This window comes from Corvus kubaryi, unplaced genomic scaffold (genome assembly GCF_017639235.1).
Source record: "Corvus kubaryi isolate FWS band 111438036 unplaced genomic scaffold, C.kubaryi_AGA036_p1.0 37398, whole genome shotgun sequence".
NCBI classification, from domain to species: domain Eukaryota; kingdom Metazoa; phylum Chordata; class Aves; order Passeriformes; family Corvidae; genus Corvus; species Corvus kubaryi.
This window is the reverse complement of record NW_024581137.1, coordinates 13,636,434-13,661,856: the sequence shown is the minus strand read 5'-3', so window position 1 is coordinate 13,661,856 and position 25,423 is coordinate 13,636,434. Positions and strand designations below refer to the sequence as shown.

General features: G+C 42.6%; 1 protein-coding gene across 3 annotated transcripts in view; it reads right to left on the bottom strand.

Annotated features, from left to right (window-relative positions):
- Positions 1-22,821, bottom strand: part of ZDHHC3 (zinc finger DHHC-type palmitoyltransferase 3) — a 34,012-nt gene extending 11,191 nt beyond the window's left edge. Inside the window, exons 1-6 of one of the 3 annotated variants that reach the window (XM_042043714.1) lie at positions 22,767-22,821; positions 11,096-11,425; positions 8,224-8,348; positions 4,926-5,022; positions 2,938-3,019; positions 1,038-1,168 (exon numbers count right to left, since the gene is read on the bottom strand). In XM_042043714.1, coding sequence (XP_041899648.1) covers positions 1,038-1,168; positions 2,938-3,019; positions 4,926-5,022; positions 8,224-8,348; positions 11,096-11,401 — 741 coding nt within the window. In that variant the 5' untranslated portion in view covers positions 11,402-11,425; positions 22,767-22,821. Of the gene's footprint in view, positions 1-1,037; positions 1,169-2,937; positions 3,020-4,925; positions 5,023-8,223; positions 8,349-11,095; positions 11,426-22,762 lie in introns of all 3 variants that reach the window. The other 2 variants (XM_042043716.1, XM_042043715.1) reach the window with 2 other exon arrangements.
- Between the last annotated feature and the right edge of the window lie 2,602 nt (positions 22,822-25,423).

Sequence of the window (25,423 nt, the reverse complement as noted above, 5' to 3'; positions counted from 1 at the left end):
TTCTTCCTGGGGCTCTCCCCATCAGAAAGAACAGTGAAGTCTTCCTCTGAACACAGACAGGTGGAACATCAGCCTCTTGCGGAAGCCAAGCATTAAAAATAGCACTGCAAAAAAAGGCTCAGAGCAATGGGCCCATACGGCATATAATGCCAGTCACAGCTCTCTGACAGTAGCAAAAATACTTATGCTAGCTTCAACTGGCCATGGGCAAACAAGGAAAACAAACCTAAAGGAGGCAGGGAGGAAAGAAGAGTTGTCACTCTTTTAAGCCCATCACTTCTCTCCAGCCACCCCAGTTAATTCAATTACCTGAGCATGCTTGGTGAAGAGTGGAAGTATTCACAAGTGTGGGAACACCAACCGGAGTCCCCAGCTACATCGCTACAGAAGTGGGCAAATACATGGATTTAGGACTGTAATATTATTATATAACCTCTCCTATGCCACCTTTGAATTCGGGATGACTTGGTGGATTTGCAGCAGACTGTGTCCAGCAGGGTCCCTTGAGCCTGCTCTGCTCCCTTTTCTTTTTCCCTCTGGCAAGTTTTTGAACTGTTGAACAGGTATCTAAGACTGGAAAATCTTCTAGGCTAAAAAAAAGTCTCTGTCTGTGTGTGTGTGTGTATTCCTCCCTCACCTACTCATCTTGGCTTACCAGCACACAAACCTGTGCACAGTGACAACCAGGACACAGGTGAACTTCAGACAATACCAATGTAAAAGCACCTCATTAAAGAAAAAAGGTTCTCCAATCCACAGGGGACAAATATTCTCTACAGAATAATCCCAGCTACCTATGCCTACTTTATGGGAAGTACTGTCAACATGGCACTCCAGTCAATACATAGGAGTACCCTACTTCCCACAGTGACCTTCAGAGAGCACCATCCAGCACCGTGCTAGCTCAGCTTTATTACACTGGATCTCTCCTCAAAGGGTACATGGACTCCCTGTGCCATGAGGTAAAACCCCATAGCCCATCACTGTTTCTACAAATGGTGAGAGACAGGGTAAAGGAGAGAATGTGCGACACCCACCGTTTCATCAGTGCAGATGGAGTGTACTTGGGTCCCAAACATAACTGAGGTGAAGATGAGAAATAGGAGAGCCTCAAAACACAAGAGGATGAGGAGAATCACTGTAGTTGGTGGAGAGAAGGAACTGCACTCTGTGAAGACAAAACAGAGTTGGAAGGGCAGACACCAAGTAATGCACCAGCTGCAAAACACCTGCTAAGCCACGAGTTTTCTGTACTCAAACTATCAAATAAATTATCTGAACAACATTCCCAGAAAGACACACAGGGAAGCTCTGACATGCAAGCATAAAATGATCACTCCCTCAAGTTTAAAAAAAAGCCAAAAAACCCACCAAACACCCTGCAATGCTTCAAGATTGTAATTTTCTTTTCTACTTCAGAGTTCCCCCAGCACACTGGCTAGGACTCCATTCTACTCAATTTCACCTGGAGCTTCTCTCTTAAACCTTAGCCTTAACAGATTTTCCACAGTGATAAGTCCATTAGAAATCTCAAGCTGGCAGTCAGGACACGAGCTTATGTAGCACCAACATAAAACCAGGGTATGCTTCCTTTTCATAACTGCTCTAAGCTGTAACTTAAAAAAGATCAGATTAAGCCAAATTCCTACTTTTCTTCATACTCAATAATGCAAACTCAAGCAAGTGCTAAAAAAAAAAAAAAACAAGAAGGTAATTAGAAAGGAGGAGCAAAAGAAAGGAACGTTATAGGGCCAAAGTCATAGTGTTCAATGCTGTAAATTTCAGAACATCTCCAGATTTTTTCGAAATCTAAGACTCTGATCAAAAGCCTGTATTTTTCTCATGAGATCTTCAGCTTAAACAGATTCACCATAATCAGGGACTAACACAATTTGCACAAACACAAGGCAGCTGAACAACACATCCATCTCTCCTAACAGCTCTGTTCTGCCACCTAAGCCTGGGACAGCCAGGAAAGTGCCTTCTCCACAGGAACAGGCTCTAAGAAAGGAGATAAGGGAAACTACCTTTTGATGTATCCTTCCCTTATGGCCCTGGCCACTGCAGTCAAATGCAGATGTTCTCACTGACAGCTGGCAGCTGTTTTACAAAGTTCTGAAGTGCAGAACAACCTCATCAAGTTCAATTCATATGTGTATCCTCTGCAGTACTATAAACTAAAACCAGTCATTATATTGAATAACACTACTGAAATTCCAAGGAAAAAACCCTCATACTTTTCCAAAAAAAGTCATAAGCAGCACATACATGTGCACACAAATTCTTTGACACCTTGCTCTTCAACTCAGCATTACCTTGAGGATTTCCTATATATCCATATGTGATTTTAAGAATATAGGTAGGCTGACTTTGTGAATATTTACTCACTGACTACTTCAGAGTGATGCTGAGGTTTTTAGTTTGGCTTTTTTGAGCTGCTTGGGCTCTGTTTTTGGTTTGTTGGGTTGTTTTTTTTTTTTTTTTTTTTTGAGGAAAGGAATTGTTTGTTCTTGTGAGGGTGGTTTTTTGGATCTGAGCTAGCATGTTTTCCTGGCAGTCTTGCAACAATGATTCACATTACCCTTTTTAAAAAAAGCATACACATTCTTCTTATCTTGTGTTGGCATTCAGGAAATTAGTGCTGTGTTCACGTGAACAATAGGTTATTACACACATACTCCTCAGGTGTCTTTACATATCAGCTTTTTCCTAGGCACTATCAGATGTAAGTTAAAACAGGACTTTTCAGGAAAGAGATTCCAGCAGGTAAGAAAAAAATATGAAGTTCCAGGACTGATCATTAAAAATAATAAAAAAAACAGAGATAGCACAGCAGAACCTTGACAGCATTCTTCGGAAACAAGCAACTTACTGCATTGTAAGTTCTTATTCAAAGGGTAATCTGCTATTTTAATAAGGTATTTTGTTTATACTCACTTGTCCAGTCTTCTTCAAAGCAGTACAAGAAGTGAAATCCCACCATGATTAGAGCATGCAGGGAAATCAGTGCTATATACATCTGAAAAATAAAGGATGTAATACAGGCACCAAGTGAGTTCAAAGACCAAAATGCTCAATCTTCCCAACACTTTATTTGAAAGCATAGTGCTAAGATTTCAAAATAAAACCAAACCACAAACAACTCCCAAAACCATCAAGCTCTCCCATCTCCCCTGAAAAAGCACCATGAAGCTGGCAAATGCCAAGACTACACAGACTCATTCTCTCCTTACTAACAGCTCTGAGCGAACACAAGGCAGACTGCTGAATTTAACGCCAGCTGGATCCAAATCCAGCCTCCTGTGTCCCAGAGTGGCCTTCCCCACAGCTCATTGTCCTTACCTCAGCTGAGTACTGCACAGCTTTCAGAGAACAGTAACACTGATCAAGGTATCCTGTTGTCAAAGCTTACATCCTTGCTCTTGACAGCACTACAGCTTCCCAGAGAAACAACAATTAATTTGTTTTAACCAGAGAATGCACTTTCATCTGTTTTCCAGTATGAGGTTCAGAAAAATGATGTATTTTCTTAACAAGTACTTTCTCCTGAGGCAGACACTGGCATGGAAAGTTTCTCTCAGGATTTAATACTTCATACTTAATCATTTTTGGTTTAAGCTAGGTCTTAGCTTTGTAATAAAAAGTGTATGTAACGAAAAGAACAAAAGCTATGTGCAATGCTACACATAGATTACAATTTACTACGACAGGGCTAAAAAAATTACTCTCCTGAAGGTACAAACTCTGACAAAGATAGGCAGATCATAGAAGTGAGAGAGACTTTGTAACAAGAAACACCTCTGGAAGCAGTAAAAGGCAATACGGGAGTATTTGGGTTTTCCTCGCAAGCTGAGCATGCTGCTGTTCTTTCACTTCCTCACAGGTCAAAAAGAATATCTAAGAATAAAACCAGAAACCCTTATTTTGTTTCTCTCAACCAAATTAAGTGTTAAATACAGCCTGCTAGAAAGTGGCTATCAAGTTTTAATAGAAACTGAAATCCTTTTGATAGGACTAAAACACCTAGCTCACCTCTCAAGGTAAAAAAAACCTGCTTGCTCATAGGAAAGAAATGGGATTCATTTTGTTCTGTAATCCACATCCTTGCAAACCACACCACAGAACACTAAGCCTTTCATTTAACTGTAAATCTCCTCCTTTCTGCTTGGTAATATGAGAACATACTTCCTCAAACCTACAGATGTCTCAGAAGATTTATTAATAAAACAGAGCATCACTGAAACTCAGCCTTGTAATGTTCACACTACTCCCACGGGATATTTGCAGTTCACTTTGATGAAACACATTTCAAACCTTCCAGAAATATCCAGTATTCAAGTTTGTACTCCTGTTTTCTTACTCATGATGCTACAGATATAGTACAAAAAGTCGTGCACCTCCCTGGTTTTCAAGTACAAAACTAAACCACTTGCAATTAAAAGGTGGATAGTTCTTATCTAAGGGGATGCAGACTTCCCACTCCTTCTTTGAGATGTGGCAACAGTTCTTATTACATGATCCTACACAGGTACTCATACAACTATAATGTTTAGGAGGCCTACATATGCCTGGGACCCTACCAGCCACTGTTTGATGTAAAGGGATGGCCCCTGCCTCAAGGAGCTCAGCACCACAGTAAACTACTCGCATTACAAAATAGGTGCTGAACTACCACCAATACAAACCTCAAAAACCCCTGACAAAGGCTTCCTGTGATGCCTTTTCCCAGTGCTGTGGATGGATGGGTGGGGGTGTGTGTGTTCCCTAATTAGTGAAACAGAAGCCTGTATGTAGCAGGTCCCCATAAAGTTCTTCCAAAACACGAAGGAAGAGAATGCCAGCACTGGGAGCTGCTTCACAGACTACACACTGCATTTCAGCACTTCCCACTGGACAACCTCAAGCATCACCTGCAAAATACTTACTGTAAACAGTACAAAGTACTTCTGGTTATTCTCTCCTACACAGTTATTGACCCATGGGCAGTGATGGTCCATTTTCCGAATGCACCTCTTGCAAACGCTGAAAGAACATAGGTCTGTATTAACAGCACTTTTCCTTCCAGGAACACAAGATTTCACAGGGGGTTGGGGGACAAAGAAATTCAGGAAAAGAATCAGAGGTGAAATCTGAATCTAAAAGAATTTACTTGCCACCATATTCATATTTGTGGTTTGCTTACTTGACTAAGCCTGTTCAAAATGAACCATACAAAACCAAACCACCACTACAAAAATTAAGGCCACACATCAGTGGTTCTTTCCCAAATATAGTTTGAATCATACACTGGGGCAGACGGAAAAAATCTGTGATTTCGTTTAGTTTTAATATATAAGGCCTGTAAAAATGTCCACAGATTAAAACCAAACAGAAACCACAACGATATAAAAGGCAGTAATGAATAAAGATACTTTTCAAAGTTGCTAATAACAGACTAAAGTTTATTTCCCAACACTTGCTGGTAGCAGGAACTTGCAAAAAAGGAAAATTAAATAAGGTATTAGAAAAGATTCGTGACATCAAGGTAAGCCACATACTAGCAGAAAACAACTGTGGCAGTCAGTCAGGAAGATGGTAGCACAATATACATTCAAGATGAAATTAGATGTTAAAGCACTTCACAAAACCAGCCTAATAAAATCAAAATTCAAATTCTTGCCAGCATGTAAATTGTGGCTGGAAGTCAAATAATTAAAACATTATTACTTTGTCTGAACATCATTCTCTTGCTTAGTCAGTAACTGCTTCAACTCACATAATAAAGGAAGTCTTTTTCTCTGCTGCTTTCTCATATGCTAGGAGACGAAAGGCAGTCTCCTGATACCACATTGCACAAACAAGCACAGAAATCAAATATGAAAAAACACAAAACCCCAAAGCAAACAAACAATAGACCCAGAAAGGAAACAGCCATTCCAGAACAATTCTGGCAGCAATGAAACAGAAAGGACTGAGCGCTCTGCTAATTTTATTTTTCTTCTTATAACAAAAAGCACTTTGACCTTAATATAAATAATAAACTTCAACACCCAAACACTTAAGGGAAACTCAAACGAAAACATAAACATGTTCTTATCAGCATGTATGAATAAACAATAGAAAACATCTCTGTCAGAACAGCCTTTCACTCACTTTACACGGTAGGAGGGGATAATCCCCAAGGATATGTGCTATGCCTGAAAAACAAATGAGTTGCTATAGGCCTGATCCTAAATGAAAGTCCAGGCAGGCAGGCCCCAGCCTCCCAGCACGGGGCCAGATCAGGAGCTGCTCCTCCTCAGGCAGACCTGGGTGCCCTACTACCTGTCAGCCTCAGGTGCAGTGGGAAACATGAAAAGCCTCCTTTTGCCAGAACAAGCAGCTTAAAATTATTTTGAGCTACATGGAGTCTAAAATCAGCAGGCACAGTAAAAGCAATTTACGTGCCAGATAATGTACTTCGTATGACAAGTATTTATCATTGTGATAAAAAAAAGGAGGGGGTAAGGTGAGGCAGGTGGTAAAAGAGGAGGATGCCTCCCTGTGTGCAGGTGTGCACAAACTTCCCTTGGGCTCTGAGAGAGGTGCGTACCCAAGCAACCCTCCAACTGCTCCTACTTCCCCAGAGGGACAACCTGAAGATGCCAAGCCACAGATGTGAAAGGGATAGGAGAGGAGGCTGGGAGGGGAAGTTTTATTCCATGTGCACATACCAAAAACAGTTGGATGACAGGCAGAACAGGAAGCTAGCTGGTGGAAAAGGAAACACAGAAATCACAACTAAACACTGCAGCAACAGGGATACTCACACACTTTCCCCCACTCAACCACCTAGCTTCCAAATGCTGGCAGGACTAGTTTACTGGGCACAGGGGACTCACTAAATAGCACATTCATCAAAAACACCCTGGTCCCTCTGGTATACAGCTAGCAGTATCTCCTGCTGATGCAGATGCTCAACCTTGATGTGTTGAAGTCTAATAAATCTCCCTAGGCCACAAAAAGAATGTTTGACTGAAGATTCTCAACAACATCAGTGGTCAGTGGATCACCTTCCCAAATCTTAATGTCTAAAAACTTATCTTAAAGCATAGAAAAAAGGACCATGGTGACAAGGTTTTGTGCTTAGCTAGAGTCTTTTTCATTTACCTACACTGTGAGTAATCATCAAGACAGCATTTTAGATGTGAAGTTTCATTCATAATTGAAAAGCTGTCAGAGCGGATTTTACAGTAGCATTAATAAGTGATAGGCATGATCACATCGCTCCTGCTGAATAACCAACTCCTGATTCTCATTAAAATTAAAAGAAAGAAAAAAAAACACAACAAAAAAGAAAAACATTTGCAAACTGAAGCTCTGAAAACAAATATGAAACAAGCAAACAGCAGGACAAGTTTGCTCAGCTCATTACCATGTATTTCTCTCCCCACAAGACCACTGCATGAATCAGCAGTAGCCCAGGTACGAGCTCACTCTGTATGTACTGCTTTTTGAGTAGGGAAGGAAGTGACACCAGTGCAAACTTATTAACTACTTACTGGAAAGCAGGTTCACTTGCTTTAAAAGCAGAAGAGAATTTTAGGAAGTAGTTACTTTTTTGCTCACTGCCTTTAGTACTAAAAAGCTTACTACCAGTTACTCTCTTCCGGGAAGTTTATCCTACCAGAAAAAGAAAGGACATGACAGATCAGTAGGCATACTGATCTATCACACAGCACAAAACAATGTCACAGTACTCAATGAAAATGTGGAAGTCTGAACTTTTAAAAAATATGTAGAGTTACCTGCACTTCAGTTTTAACTTAAATACCACTTCTAAATAGGATACACAGTTGGTCAAATGGGTTTGTGAATAAAAACAAAAATGGAAAAGACACTGACCCTTTGGGAGATGTTTTATGGACTTCTACACATTTTGGTATAGAACATCTCTTTTCAAGTCATCTTTACATGAAAATTTATGGAATGTCAGTTACAAGTCTGGATCCAAGGCAGCACTCAAAAATTTTAAGTGTTTCTCACTTTGCACGAAGTAGCCTCGGCCTCCTATATCTGAAAATCTGTCAGAAAAGGTATGAGATTTCTTCTGAGAAGCTTAAATGTGTCAGGTACTACTGGCAACAGAATTTGTATGCCAATCCCTCAACTGACTCACTCCAGTCTCAGACTCCAACAACAAGGCACACTGGTGAATAATTTGTGAGGTCTTGATGAAACAGCCATCTTCAGAAAAGACTTTACCTGCAGTGATGTGCTCTGTCAGGTTTGATGCTACAACACTTTGGGCACTTGTAAACCACCTGTCCTGGCTTTAGCTGTAAACTCTCGATGAACTCTTTTGTGGCATTACCTTTGGGTACAGCACCCTGCAGGCAAAAAAAAACAAACCAGGAGATTAATTTGTGGACATTACAGCTGCTAAGAGCAACAGGATGACTTAAAACTATGGAAGGGGAAGGAAGAAAAAGAAATAAAAACTTCCCTAAGATCAATAGAGTTTCAAGAAGAGCAAGAAGATTCAGAAAAGAAATTTAAATGTGGTCTTAAAATATGGAACCACACATTGAAACATAATTTTGGTGGGGCTTTCATTGTTTTTTTTTTTTTAAACATCAATAAAGCAATTAGTCTTTTGTAATACTAGCTTCACTTAGGCAATTAGTCTTTTGTAATCCTACAGTAACCTTAAAATATTTAAGAATCCTCATCCCTCTTTCCACATCAACAAATTTACCATGTCAGTGTTTCATATCACAAACCGAGAATCACAGATGTTTTATGCCAGTAGAAGCAGCTTCTTCTGAAGTATCACTGTGTACACTAGAAGTTGCTGGTAAACAACTCAGGTATTTATAGTTATGCTTCCATTGTGTATTTGTTATTTAAATTAGGGTTTAACATTCAAACGGTGAACCCTAAGAATCATCACACCTGAATAAGACTCAGTAAAACATTCTTAGCTGTGCAATTTCCACTTTAAAGTATATCTTTAAATAGGTAACATATTGCTGCTACAGGAGCACAGGTTCATAAGTTTCCAGCCTTTATAGGGACATTAATTTGCTCAAAAAAACTAAACCAAAGAAACTCCCTCTGCTATTAAAAAAAAACAAAACAAAACAAAACAAGCCATGAAACACGGTGTATGAAATCACTGCTGGTACATTGGCACAATTTACTTCTGTGAATTTACAGCTTTTTTTATTGAAATAAAAACAAAGATGCAGTATTTCAATAGATTTCTGATGATACAGTCTCCTTTTAATACATCTATAGAACCTCTTAACAGCAATAAACAGAAATGATACACACGAGTGAGAGAACTGCACATTAAACCAGTACCATAAGGCTTTTTTAAGCAGTCTTTGGGGTTTTTTCCCCACAAAACTCCCAACAGGCCTGACTAACTTAAAAGTTACCGAAACCAATTTTCACAAAATGCTACAACTCATGTTCTCTCTCCTCAGTATGCAGCAAAGCTCAAAACTTTAGGAATGCTTTTAGCAAAGACCCATTGGAAGCAGTTCCTGAAATGCAGGACACAGGCTATCAGTTGTGAATAACTGAGTTGCTCATTTATTTATAATAAGAATTCTGCTTGTTTGCCTCAGCAATGCTTCTGTTTCATTCTGATCCTATATGTGCTCCTGGTTCCCCGTGTCCTGGAAGTTTCCTTAATCCCAGACTCTCACTGCCTCCCAGATGTCAGCGCATCCCTTCTCTGTATCCTTCCCCCTGCATTTCCTTTAGCTGACTTCCTCATTAAAAAAATGAAACAAAATCCCACTGGCTCTCCATCCCCGTACATAAATCCCACCTCACACTAGGAATTAATGTATCTTTCCTCAATTATTCTCAACAGAGATTGTATCTGCTTCTCCAGTGCTGCTTGCCTGGCCCGTTTCAAAATACAGCTTTTGTTTCAGAAGAGCTGCTGCTAACTCTGCAAAATAATTCCAGCAACCTGAAGGTCCCTAAGTATAAAAATCACAAAACACACATTAATTAACAACCACCCTTAGGATACAAACTATCTAACAAACTGCTGCAACCCTCTGAGTCCAACGATCAGAAGTTTCAGAGGCTGAACTACTGCTTACACTTCTGCCCAGAAGCAGCAGCATGTAATCAACAGTCTTTTTACCATAAATTGTGAGATTACCCCGAATCAAGCCATTTCTGCAGTGCTATGGCTTCTGGAAGAGCTGGAATCTAAGAAACAAAGTTATACTGAAGTCCTAAAGGCACCTAACAAGGTTTCAAGGGGGAAATAACATTTGGAAGGAACAGAGTATCAGAGGCATACTACCACTCCCAACAGCAACAACAACATTTGTGAGGAAGTGGACAGGAGAAGCCTAAGCTTGTCTTTCCTTCCACTGACTAGTGGAGATGGGGTTTTGGATTGAGTCTACTGTCCAGAGGCTATTAAGCAAAATAAACCACCACAGGCCATTCAGAATTAGCATCATGGTGCTAAACTTCATCTTGTCACAAACTGAAAGACAAGAAAGCAGCAGATCTGATCTCTCAAAGCAATGTCCTAAGGATACATACAAGGGGATCTCGCGCTTCTGATGCTTCCCAACTTGCCCAAGAACTGCCAGACCTAGCACGCTCAGACCGTATTTATTTCAGCATTGTCCAATACACTCAACAAAACCAGCAGAATGAGAGACAGTAACAGAGCTTTTCAAAACAACACATGTTCTGCTCCATTCTGCTGAAGCAATACTTGCCAAGGCAGACAACCAAAACCAGCTTTTCTAGCTTTCCTGTTTGTCAAGACACAACAAGCCACAAACACAAGATCTGCCACTGGGGAGAAAACAGCATCAGAGAGAAACACTCTCCTTCCCAGTGCAAAAAGAGGACCTGCTCACACACCGGGAATCTAACACTGAGTCCTTGACTTTGCATCCGACTTGAGTGGGACGAAAAATTAGCATACCACATCAGCAGCCTCACTCAGCAGGCTGACACACAAAAGTTATTTAAATCTGCCACTCACTCAGCAACTGAGTTATCCAACATCTAGCAGACAAGAAAAACACCGCCTGTTTCTTTCTGAAGAAACAGAGAGGTGTATACACAGAGAGAGGTGTATACTTACTGGATCTGTCAGCATAGCACGAAAATGTGAAGCCAAAGCGAGGAAAGCCAAGGTGTTGAACAGTGTGCCATTGATGACACTATAAACATAATCTCTCGATGGAACTAGCATGACAAGAAGGACTACAAAGTCGGCATAGAACACCAGCATCCAGGTAACGACAGCACATGCAATACCACAGCCATCTCGAATAAACCACATTGTTCCCAGGGAAGCGCGGCTAGGAGGTGGAACACACTTTTCCGGCTGGAGGTATTCAGGTGTCCTTTCAATATCTCTGAAGCGGTGGACTGGAGTAATCATCATAGGCTATTATGTCCATACTTGCATCTGAAAGAGAGTCAGAAACAATGCTCACTGCTCTGCCAGACATCCAGACCTCTGCTCGCGTAATGGCATGGTCATCACGAGGGAAAATTGCAGAAAGTGAAATGAAAAAGTAAAAAAGGTAAATAAATCAAACACAAAATAATGGATTGGGAAACCACACTCTTGCGCTTATTGGAACACTCCTTACTCAGAAGACTCTAAGTGCTTTGAAGAAGTGCTTAATTACACACTAGGTCTACCTGTGTGCCACCTCCACCTCCCTAAGTGGAAAGGCAACAAGCATTTTAATGAAGAAAAAGTCATCAGGTAGGAGCCAACAGGAGCTGCCACAACAGGAACTGAAGCAAGAACTTGGCACTGTCATGCGAGGGGAGAAGAGAAAGTCCTGGCACAGATGGCAGGGTCCCTTTTTGCTGCTTCAGATTTGGGGAAGGGAGGGGTCTTTCCTACACATACTGGGAAACTTAGCAAGCGGAAGAGGTTTCCTTTCTCCTTACCCACTGACTCACAGCTTTGGGGTCAAAGTGCAAAAACGAACAGCTGTACAGTTAGATTTGCAGGAACTGATTAAGAAGCAATCCAGAAAGGATCGTGACAGGAACTTCTAGTCTTGGCTGGAGGATGTAATTTCCCAACAACAGCTGTCTCCCACTCTAACCTCCTCCTCTGGCCTCACTTGTGCTTTGCCATGCCTCTCCTGCCACCTTTGCTCCATCTCTCAATGGCATTTGTTTCGCTTCCCCTTTTCTGGCCAACTCCACTCTGGTGTAGCAAGAGCACCAACACTGACATTGCCCTGTCCTCTCTAGCTCTGCAGACACCTTGTCTACCCAAAGGGTAAGATCCATCTTGGAACCAGGAACAGCAATGCTCCAGGCATGTGCCGTGCTTGCTGTTGTTTAAATGTAACTCCCACCAATACCAGGCATTTGAGAAAACAGAGAAGGTGCTCCTAAGTCTTTGGCAAGGGATCAATCCATCTGCACTCAATCCATCCACCACTCAACGTTGGAGCACACCTGGAATGCTACACCTGGAATGAAAGCAGCTCTTCACACACCCAGGAAACTCTTCCAAAAACACTTCTACTCAGAGTACTTGCTCATTGCTCCAAACGCTTCATAACACAACACCCTCTAAAATCCCACCTTCTACAAAAATAGCTACAATAATTCTACTATCAAATACACTGAATTGCATATCCCTGAACGGAAGGGATCAGCCTCCTGCTATTTCAAAACGTAAGGCTTCCTCTCACGGCTTTGCAAAAAAGAGCGCTCATTATGCCATTTTAATTCAGAGAAAATGTACACTATTAATTATGTTTTCTGCCAAAAAAGTTCACACTGAACCTATTTTTGTCTTTGTTTTACAGAAAACATACTGAGAGAATTGCAGAAGTCCCTAGGACCTCAAACTTTTCTCCAAATTTTATGGCTAAGTTCTGCCAAGTACAAGAAGAGAGCTCTACTTTGCCTAACACCAACCTAAATGGAGATGTTGCTGCGCCTATCTCAACAGGGAAGGAGATGATAGTTTACTTTTCAGTTGTTATTTTAAGACCAAATTCATAAGAGGACAATTATTCTTTCACAGCCAAAGAGTAAGGTCATTAATGAGCAAGATGATTAATTACATCCAAGCACAGAAGTGATGAGCTTTGTGTGCCTGCGTGCAAGTGACACGGAAGAGAGGTATTGGAACTGCTGTGGCCACAGTGAGAAGCAACAGCCAGGAGCACAAAGTTCCAAGGTACACAGAAGCAGATGAACTAGACCATTTACAATATTTGTTAGAACACAACTAGTATAAATAAATTAGGAGAATTAGGTATTTTCTTATCTTTCCACTTTGAACATTTAGTATGCTGCCAAGCGAGTTTAAGATGGTTTATGAATCTGGAGAAAGTCACATGGATTAATGTTAAAGCATATCAGTCTTGTATTTATACACACGTCACACAGAACAGAAAAATCAAGATGAAAATGTCCTTGTGAGGATGTCATTTACTTTGGCAAGAAAAAAGCCCACAACAAAAAACCCTCTCCTTACTCACAAAATTCACATAACACATTGTAATTACTCTGTATTTTAACCACAGCTATAATTTAACCTCATGATTCCTGATATCTAGGAAGACAAGCTATATAATTTTCATAAACAGTGATTACCCAAATGATCTGGTGGTCTAAGTTCAGATAATTCTATACCTACTGGTAAATCCATACCTTTTCTCCCATTTTTCACAATTTCTGTAAGGACAATTATGTATTCATACATTCACCGAGACTTAACAAGTCTCTAACAAGTATTTCTCAGACTCAATTCTTCCACTCCCTCAAGGAAACAGGTTAACCTCCACTGCATTGTTTAATAATCTTATTAAAACTGTTATGCTTGTTTGCCAGCTCAAATAAAACTGACATAATTAAAGACTCACACCTGACAACAGTGTCAGGTTTAATTGACAAGAACATCATGTTACATTAAAAAAGCAAGAAAGAAAACTGTAATTTAGGCATTTAATTTTCAGTTGAAAGTTTAGACTTGACAAATCAGGTGCTGTAACAAGCTGGGACAGTCCTGAACACAGACTCTCAGGATTTTTTGCCTAGACTCTGAGCCTTTTTTTTCCTCTAAGGTTTTGTATCCCAAAGCAAAGAAAGCAAACAGTCACAGGAAAAGCAAACTCCTATTTAACAAAAGGAATTAGTTTGACAAGTCACTTTAAGGTCAGTATTAGCAAAGATTGACTGAAAGCCGAACAAATACACAGTGATTAAACCTGTGGGTTTAGTCATGAACAGCACACTTCAGCAGTGAAATAAAAATTAACCTCTCTTGCAAGTGCAGGAAGTGGTTTCACTCCAATAAAAGTTCTACAGCTCTCTCTCAGAAATATTATTGAGCTAAACTGGGGGAAAAAGTAAGAAAAATCTATTGCTGTGTAACTGTCTAAGGAGAAACTGGAAGGAGCCCTGAGGCCCCCTCACTCTGAAAGTCTGGAGACCCATTTCTGCAGCGAGTTAAAAGGACAGAGCACAGGCCCCTGATTATGGCTGGAGGACAATTTTGTTATTTAATGTACTCTGCCCTTTAATGCTTGCTTAAGAGGGCTCATTAGGCAACAAAATTTAAAAATCAGTAATCAGTACATAAACACCATACATTATTTGAAAAATACATATGTGTTTTAGTGTTCATTATCTTAAGAGTCAAGCTATAGGAGCTTAGAGTCTCAGCTTCTCTCCTACATGACCTGGTTAGTGGGGTTTTTTTAATTCCTTGCTCTTACATACACAAACATCTGTTTTGGTTTATGTTGTTCAATTTGGTATTTTCATATAAATAATACAACACCAAAAAAAAAAAAAAAAGCTTGTAGCAGGGTAGAAGCAGTAACTTGCCCTAACTGGTTTGCCCTTCAATCATGCTGCATATGAACTTAATTTGTAATACAGATGGAATATGTCAGCTCCGCCTGCTCTGGAGCAAACAATATGTAAACAATGTAGGCAAAGGGCTTAAGGACTTATTCTTGGTGTCAGGCTACAAGAGAGGCCACTAGGTAAGCGTGAGATACAATGACAACACACACATCAATTCAGCTTAATGATATGACAGAGCAAAGACCTTTTCGTTTTTTTTATCTGAAGGCATCTGGCATCACGGGAACAATCAAAAAACATGTAATTCATAAGTTAGAAATGTAAACAAAACAAATGAAAATCCACTTCCTGCTACAATGAACACTTAAGACATGCTATTACACCCTATATAAACTGTCTTTTTACCTGCCATAAGCCATGTCAAAAAAATCCTGTTTTCAATGGCCTGTGACGGCCAAAGAATGTGCTAAGAATGTACAAACAAATGATGTGGGCCTTCACCCAGTAAGTACCTGAAAGCAACCTGAGCTTCTGATGTAAAACTCACAGGAAGCATAAAACCACCATCATAATAACCTTTTGATTTTCATGTAATTACTCATGCTAGCGAAGTCAAGCACATGGATATGACTTGCAAAACTACAGCATTACTATGTACATTGCAATCATTTCCTCTGTTACAAGTCAATTAACACTGAACTTTGGGAAGACATTATATTTTCATTCTGTCATATGAACTAAGTGAATTTCAAGTTCTGCCAATCTCATGAAAACAATACTGGGGAAAAAAAAAGAATAAAAAGAAGAGAGATCAGGGCAGATCATGGACCTTTTTTTAAGTTTTCAGTTTGGATTTTTATTTACTTTAAAGAAATACTTCCAAACGGCTTTTATGACACACAAAGTACCTAGAGAGCTGACAAACAACACTAAAGTTAAATTTTTATCTTCAAAAGGAAGCACACATACATAACTAGTCATACTATATTCATGACAGCTAAAGTAGGCAATCCAGATCCACAGGACAGATGTCCATTTAAACAAAATCAACCAGCTCCAGACAGACAGACAGAAACTGCAGGATAATTCATTTTTAAGTTTATTTCATTTTTCTGTACATAAAACTGCATAGACTAAAACACTGCATATTTCATCTTCCTTTGCAACAGACATACGAGAAGGTGAGTTTCCTAACTAAAAGGGTTCTTCTCCTGCCACACTTCCATACAGCTAAAATCTAACAAGCTTGTCAAAACTTGCCAAAGCAGAGATAATAAGAAAATATCAGTATTTATATGTATTTTCCTAATGGCTCCTGCAAGGCCTAAAAAGCTTTATCTGATCAACAGTAGCGGAACGAAACAGGCCAGCTATGCTGAGAATTTTTGGCAGTCTCCTGCAGATTCATCCAGATATCCATCAGCATGGCAGTTTCCAACCCCTGGTTTACAAAACCCTGGAGGGTCAGTGGGACATTTCTAACAGGTCTGTGAAAGGCAGCTAAAAAAAGCAAGCCTATTATTAGCAGGCTCAAATTTGCTATAGAGAGCTGCATTTCCATTGGAATACTTTCAGGACTTCAAAAAATGGTTAAAAAACCAACCAAACAACAAACAAAACAAACCCCGCCCCAATTCAGGCTAAAAACCCAAATGGGTACAAACCTAATCTTGCGTTTCAATGGCAAAGGCAGCAGGGAAGAACCAGGCACGGAAGTTAACGCTGTGCTTACAGGACACCCGATGACTCAGATCAAATTATCTCAGGGCAAAGTCAGCCCTCCTCCAGCCACCCCAGGAGAAGGGAACAGGATTGTGCCTACCAGATATTTTTTCATTTTTCTCCTGGAAATTCAGGCTACATTAAGGACCATAGTTACAGCCTAAATACAACATTACCAGCTTTGCATCTGCTTTTAGCAAAAGGATCACAAACATCTCAAGATTCTCCTGAATCCTTTGGCTCCTCAAGGCAGGCAATTTCAACACTTTCAGTACCCATACTGAAGAAAAATGGCATAAAGAAATCTTTAAAAAATTACAAGGCTTAAAATAAATTTTTGTTTCCTGAGGGTAAATGCACAGGCTTGAATTATCTCCCTTAAAAAGGGGAATAGAGAGCATGTAAAAACAGCTGGTAACCAAGTTACAACTTTTTTCTCTACGTGAAGGGAGTAAGTGGCTGTATTACAATGCTTTATAGTAATTGTTTACAAAACTGCTTATATAATCAACTATTTTGATGTTACTTTCTATTTTTATTTCTTACTTCAAAGAGGTCACACATGAACAAGACCTTAGTAAAAATAGCTCACACTAAAATCATACTTTTATTATTTTTATGAGAAGCATCTTATTAGAGGGGAAGATTTAATTGAAGTCATGCCTTTCTGAAGAACACATTTGAATAGGAATACAAATACATGGAGGGAACTTCTCCCTAAGGAGAGCAAGCAGAGGGGGAAATTACCTCAAAGACATCTGTCAGATCTAGAAACTCCATCCTGAGGACCTGGATCAGGCTGAGAATGACAGCCTCAAAAGAGATGCAGCCACATAAGGCACAAACCCCTCAGTCTCCCTCTAATTTACATCAGTGTAGACAAGAAGCAACTTCAACAGTGCCAGAGGAATTCCATCAGTAGAACTGAAAGGAAAATAAGGCCATGTTTTCTGAATTACAAATACAGGGGTTTCCCTATCCTGATGTTTGTGGTATGCAGTCTCTCAGGGCAGATGGTAACAGCTTCCTGGTTAATGTCTGTATCATTTCTGCTTAACTAATGGATGTGTATTGTATAAATAAATTATAATGCAATAAAGACTGACCTAAGAGTCTGAGTTATCTGGTGACTGCACCCCCACCAAAAGGCCTGTCAGCTGCCAGCCTGAGCAAAGGAGAGCAAAGACAATGTAGTTACTGTCCAAGGTACAAAAACACTGACCACTATGGATGAGCGACAAAATTGGGGCAACATGTAGGAACAGGGCACAAGTCACAAGGGCACCAGAGACTGAGGTCAGACTTGGATCTGACTTGGTCTGATCACAAAGTCAGTGATCTTAATAAGTCTTCCATCAGAGATAAAAGGTATTTTATAAAACTGTCATTAAGTAATGAACCATTACAAAATAACTGGTAAGGTTTTAACTATCAGAGCTGAATGGGGAACAGAGAAATTCTGTCACTTCAATCTTACAGTTTCCCAATAGACCAAATACACACAAGCTACCTGACCTATGTCAAAAGAGAAATATTAGTCCTGAACATACCATCTTTGTTGCATTGCCACCTCTCTGCAATTAAGCATCAGAAGGGAAGAGCAATCTTGCAGGAGAGACTGCACCAGGAAACAGAAAACAACAGATGGGAATGTCATGCTTTCCCACAGCATTGCAGTTATCCTGAATACACGGCCTTATGAGAGACAAAACAGGAGAAGCTGTCCCGGTCTTCTAGACAGCTTTGCAATTTACATGCTGACTCAGGACTTAAAAACAGCAAGTCACTGGATTAAGGGAATGTAAATTCTCAACTTGTCCTCTATCAACTTTTTTTAAAAAGAAAGAAAGACAAAAATTAAAGGGGAAGGTTTATCTATAAAACTGGTATTATTTTTAGCATCCATTTTAAAAACCACACAACTTTCATGGCAAAACGAATAAGTTTTGCAGAGCAGGAAAGAGCTGCAGCTTTAAAGTTTTAATCATAATAAGAAGCTGGCAGAACCCCTCTAGTCTAAAAAAAAAATATTCGAAATACTATCTTTCAAGGCAGAAAGAGCACTTTAACTATCAGACATACGTTTTCACTCAAGATGGTCTAACACAGGACTTGGCTCTCACCTGCTTCTGCTACAGCTCCCTCTTCACAAGCACGAACAAGTCACTCACTCTCTGATTTTATTCCTCTGCCTGTAGTTTATTCTTCTGCCTTACCACATAGGGATCGGTAAAGATATAGATATGAAGGCTGTAAGGCATTTAGATTTTAAATCTACATACTACACCTAAGCAGATCCCTAAGCCAACTACAGAAAGTACACCGGGCATACATTAAAATAGCACATTAGTAACACAGGGACCAAAAAATTGTCACCTGTCTCCTGCAAAGTTAAAATCACAACTAGAAGAAATGTATGCTGTTTCTTCAGAGAACTGAAAAAACCTGCAGGTTCAAAGTTGCTGTATGTTAAAGCTTTTGAAACACAGCAAAGAACATCTGAGTTGCCAAACTACGCATTTCTTGTTTTGCTCACTTTTGCACTGGCAAGCAGAAGGGATCCTTGCTGCCGTAAAAAATACAGTTTCTGTGTGTAAACCTTAATTTTGCTACCCTTTGAAATACAGAGAGTTCAAGACAAGACCAGATGCAATATATAGTATCTTCCTTATCTATTCTGTGTTATATTGGACATCAGTAATTCAAGTAGTCACTGCAAAGAACAAAGATGCATATCACATTACTATCTCTATCACCTGCTACAGCCCTCTCTGTATCTATGATGTAGTACTACTGCCTTCCCACTAAACCTGAATACGTCTTTTTTTTAACTTTTTTTTTTCAATACTACAGTGCTTTACACTACCTTTACTCACTCACACTGTTTCAGCTTCAGCCCACTTGTTTTAATTTCTGCATGCTGCACCACATTTAAGATTGGCCACCCCTGTTAGTTCTGCACTACTGCAAAACTCACAGCTGAACATCACAAACACACCACCTACCACCGGCCCAGCAGCAGAAACATCAACAAGGGCCTTGCATTTCCTCTCATTCAACATTCCTCTGTTGTCCAAGGATCTTAACAGTGAGTCCTTTGCCTCCTTGTTTTACTTACTGTTTAACTTGCTCCTGGAATAGCATTTCCCAACATTTTTCTAGCTGAACTCTGCTGCTGTACCCTTCCTTCCCATTTCCATACCTTCTCATGCCTATCCTCTCTTTCTTTTTTCCCCGCTCTTCTACAACTCCTACCTCTTCTCCTGTAACAGCACCGGTTCTGTATGGTCACCCTGTGACCTGGTGGTGCAAAGAGATACAGGGCTATAAGCCTAGATAAATCTCTCACTCCAGTCTCCAGAAGCATTCTCAAGCACCCCCCCAAGCTGGGGGCACAGCCAGAAGCAGGCGACAGGAATTAACACACCAGTGCTCCTGTGCAGTGAGCCAGCACCAAGCTGCACCTTGCCTCTAACACCTTGCACCTCACTAGCCAGGAACTACTGCCATATGGGGAGGTCTTTGGCACCCACACCCTGCAGACAAGCTGGCTCATTCTTTTGGACTCCCTCTCAAAAGGACAATGTGTGAAGTGTTACTGGCAGACTTGCTGCACTGCAGCTCCAGGCAAGGGCTATCTTCTTTCCTTACTGATGCACAACCCAGGAAACACACAGCTTCAATTAGGAAAGCTTTAACTTCTCATTTTCTTGAGCATAACCTGAAGCTTCAGATTAGTTACACGCACAGGTCAAACATGATGTTCCAGGTACAGTCGGTCACATTTAGTTTGCTTCAACCAGCTAAGCACAGGATGGGGAAAATAAAAACTGACAACAAGCTATTCTGTCGTGTCATATTTTACATTACCTGCTGTCTTCTGTCAGGAAGGCAGAAAAACTGTATTCTAGAATATCGCCCTAAGAAAAAGGTCATGGCTACACTGCAGAGGGATCAGAGAAAAGCATAAGCTCAGCCAACTAACATCTGCAGAGACTGGCTGAGCTACAGCCAGTCCATTTTCAGACCGACACCACTGTGGGTGCCCATCTAGTCTCCTCTACGGGAGAGATGCCCTGTTACAGCTCATGGGAAATGTCTGCACAGTAAAACTGGCTCCATGAGCAAGTCCTCCTGAAATAATGCAACACACAGGTTTAAACTGCATGCACTATGCAACACTGCCAGCTCCTGTTCTGTTGGAGATGCACAGCAATCCACCCACTGAGAAAAGTAATTTCATATTAGGTAAGAAAAAGAGATTCACCAAAGCTTTGCTACCACTGCCCAAGACATACACATCCTGCTGAAGACTGTCAGCTGTTCCCCTTTGCTGACACAAAGGAAACTACCCAGAAGAAACACGTAACTACTTGGGCACAGCCGACCTGCATCTGCTGAGGAATTAAGCATTCATCTCCTTGCAACCTGCTCCCATTATTTGGATTAAATTACATTTTTATACTTTTGTCTACTACCAAACAAGCAACTTAAAACTGAAATACACACCCTTGTCTGTAACTACATCACTCAAAATAAAAACTAGAAGGAAGCAGAAACATACACTAAATACTCAACAAATGTTACTGCTATAGGTCCTAAATGTCACAACAAATATTTTTGGGTTTTAGGCAGACCTTATATTTGCCCTTTTATAAACCTATAACCACAAAGAGTTTCTGTGTCACACCTTCTAAATCTCAATGAACATTCAGTCAGACACAACTACCAGCAGCGGGTCCCACTGGTGCGACAAACACTATTGCATCACTGAGGCAACACCAAGAGCTACACTGACATAGCCTTTGTACGAGCAGATCTTTATCTGCACATGGGGCTGCATCTTTAAAAGATGTAAGAATGGCGTGGCTCCCCTTAAGATGACTCTTATCACTGAAATGCCTGTAACACTACACAGAAGACTTATTTGTTGCTTTCACTGAGCAAAGAAAAACACGGTCCTCACTAATGCCTTGCTATGTACACCACCAGACACCCAATGCAGTCACTCACTGAAACTCACCAGTCCCTTCCTTCTCTGTGATTCCACTGTATCAGAACAACCATCCAAATTTGGGCTCCTTTCCTACAGATCTGACATTGAGCACACACCTTTGCTGTGCCAGGAGTCTGGCACACAGTTGCTGTCTCTCATGCTGAAAAACACAGTTTATCTTTTCTGATCAGGATCAAAGGAAAGCGATCTAAACGAACTCTGCTGTCCATCCCACATCCCTCAATGGCACGCTCTGCTGCCTCCTTCTTCCCAAGGCTTGTTTTCTTCATTGTTTTCTTGAAGACTATTTTCTAATGAGCCATCGTGAATTGCTGCTTCTTCTTAAAAATTCACCTTACAGAACTACTCCAGTAGTACTTAGAAGCTGCCGTTCTAGACCAGTCCGGATCGCTTGCTACTGCCATCTAAAACACACCACCCATTTCAACTAAACCCGCCACAGTACAGCGCCATGGTTTCGACACGGATTACTCCCGATGCCGAGATCGCACCTGGCCGACGGCGCCATCGGACAGCTGCAGCCACACGCCGGGTGACCAGGGCCACCTCGGAAGCGACATGGTCAGCTCCACTCGCTGCCCAGCTGCTCGCTGGCGGGCACGTCCCACCGCTGCAGCGCATTAGCAGATTACAGGACCACTGCAATCCAGCGACAGGTCACACGACCCCGACGAAATCGCCGGAGGCTCCGACTTTAAATTTCCTGCCGAGGGGACTCAACGCTGCTCCGAAAGGCCGCGGAGCAGACCTAAACCGCGTATTTAGCCCGGTATCATTTAACGTGTTTAGCCTCCCAGTATTTAAAGCCCAGCGCTGGAAGGCGGAGAGGGGAGAGTGGAGCCTTCCTCCCGTTTCCCGACCGATGCCCACAGCTCCCGGGGACGCCGCTGCGGGACACGACCCGCCGCCCAGCCCTGGCCCGGGGGCCCCGCCGAGGGATGCGGGGCTCCGCGCGGCCCTTGGGCGGCCGCGCCATCCCCGGGCTCCCGCACGGCCGAGGGACCGCGCGGGCCGCGGACACCGGGGACACCGGCGGGGCCGGGGGGCAGCTGGTGGCGCGGCGCAGGCGGCGGCGGGATGGCATCCACCGGCGGCCCGCTCCCGGTCCCCAGCTCTCTGCTCCCAGTTCACGCTCCCGCCCCGCTCCGCCAGCGCACACACCTGCCCGCCCCCCAGCACCCCCCGCCCCGCGCTGTCAGTCGCACCCACCTACCCCAGTGGCCGCCGCCGCGGGTCCGGCGCGCCCCGCCGCCCCCGCGCCGGCAGCGGCACGGCACGGCACGGCACGGCACGGCACCGCACCCCCCCTTCCGCCGCCCCTTGCGCGGAGGTGGAGCGGCCGCCGGGAGGAACCAGGAAGTGAACGGCGGCGGCGGGAGGCAGCGTGTCCCCGGCCCTGCCCTTCCCCGCCCCGCCGCGGGCTCCCCGGCCCACGGACGGGCACCGGCCCCGGGCCCCGTGTGGCTGCGGACCGCCTGTGCCGACTGCGCTTTAACGGCCCGGGCGTGTGGGTGCCTGGGGGGTGGGGGAGTACGGGTTTTGTGAGGAAAAAAAACCCACTGTTTTGACACGGGAACGGATGGTTCTGCCTCGTCGGTCATCTCTCAGCCCCAGGCAGGTTCACAGTGGTTCTGGTTTGCAGGTTCCAAAATCTTTTGGCACCCAAGGAGGAGCTGTACAGCGCAGAGCAGAGGGGATGTTTGGGGGACTGGAGTATCATTCATAGGAGGAAAGGCTGAGGGACTTGGGCCTGTTCAGCCTCGAGAAGAGACTACTGAGAGGGGACCTCATTAATGTGTATAAATGTCTTAAGTGGGGGGGTGAGGGGAGAAGAGATGGAGCCAGGTTCCTCTCGGTGGTACCTAGCACTAGGATGTGAGGCAGTGGACAGAAACTGATGCACAGAAAGTTCCACCTGAACACGAGGAAGAATACTAGTGTGGGTGACCATGCACTGGAACAGGTTGTCCAGAGAGGTTGTGGACTCTCCCTCACTGGACATATTCAAGAACTGTCAGGACACAATCCTGTGCTATGTGCTCTAGGATGGCCCTGCTTGAACAGGGAGGTTGGAGCAGATGACCCCCTGTGGTCCCTTCCAACCCTACGCGTTCTGTGACTGTGGTTCTGTGACAGAGCACTCCACTGCAGGTGTCATGTCTGGAGCCAGAGCAAGGGCTGTGTTTGCTTGACACTCTCCGTGTCAAGCCACTGCTTCCAGCCTTTGTGGCCTTGCCAGGTATTAATCATGCACTGCAAATGTTCACGTTTCAGGGGCTTCCCTCAGGCTGGCTTTATTTGAGCCAACACGTCATTAATTTACCACAATGAAGTTAGAGGAAAGTTAGAGTTTGCCTTTGTTAAAAAAAACTCCAACATAAAAACCCAAACAAACCCAAGAAACAAGTGACATCCTTTTTTGTATGATAAGCTTCACTACTGCCTTGTGCTGGAATTTGAATGTGCTCAGAAGTGCTCTTTAGGGCAAGAGGATGCCTTCTGTCCTGCCTGAGGAGAAACAAGCCAGACCGGGACTCCTCCCGCCTTTGAAAAACTGCCTTTTGCATGTAAACAAGATTTGCTAGCTGAGCCTCTGGGCTATGCAAGAATTTGACTAACATCAGGTAGATTCCAAACTGGGATGGCAGAGGTGGGGAAAAAAATTAACAAATCACTCTCTTCTGGCAGTCGGAACTGTTAGCTGCTGTGGGCTAAGCCATGAGAGGCAGGAGCTGAGATGAGAGCCAGAATGTCATCTCCCTGTGCTCTCAGTGGAAATCATAGGGCGCATCTGCATTAACACTGTGTTTCAGATCAAAATCGCTTGCTTTTTCAGGGAGTTTTTGATTTCTTCTTACTTCTTGTTTGGTTCACACTGTGGAATGTGATGACACAAGTATCATACTGCAAGTCAAATGAAGGGTCAATTTGTGCTGGACAGCAGCACTGGCAGATGGTATTTTAGAGAGAATATACAAACCAGGGCCCTTTCATGCATCGGCACTGCCTTTGTCTGGCACTCCCCTGGCCCAGGAAGAAGACCTGGCCCTGTTCACCTCCCTAGGGTGAGCAGGGAGGACAAGCTATCCAAGCCTCGGCTCCCAGCTCTGTCAGGCTCCACTGCTGGCTTTCCCCACCAAGAAGCAGTAAGCAATGCCCATGCAACAACTCTAGAGTGCAGAAACTTGACTCCTTTTGGATGCAGGTAAGCCATGAGAAGAGTCCCAGAAATGCATCAGCTATGCCCCAACTGCTAATGGATAAGCAGCCTGCCAATGGGACCAGACCAACCTAAAACCTCCAAAACCATCCATTGCTCTTGAGGTTTGCTCCCACTGCATCATGCCACCTGCTCAAGTAGGCACAGCCAGGAATGCTCTGTACACTTGATTGAGCAAGGAGTTCTGGAAAACTGGATGAACTCCAACACTGTGCTGTATAACTCTTCAGAGCCATGGATCATTTTTATCCAAGCAAGCATCAGCGTGAAGTCAGATAGCATCTTTTAAAATACTGTGAAAATGATACACAGGAGTTGTGCAAAAAGGCGTGCAATCTTACATTAATGACTGTTATGCAACTTTCAATTAAGGCTGTCAAAAAAACCCCAACCCTTAATTATTGTTTTAATATAATAGTGCGAGCTTTTAATTACATTTCCCACGCCACCTTCCCAGCGATATCTGGCACAGGACGAACAGAATCTCCTAAGGAAAGCATTTGGTTTCTTCCCTGCTGCCGCACCAGCCTTCCCCGCCCACCGCACCTCGCTTGGACCTCTCTGAGGTAAAAACTTCGCAAGGAAAATGAAGAAACGCAGAGGACTCTGACTACACGATCCCGTTCTGAGCACTGGGATATTTCCACAGC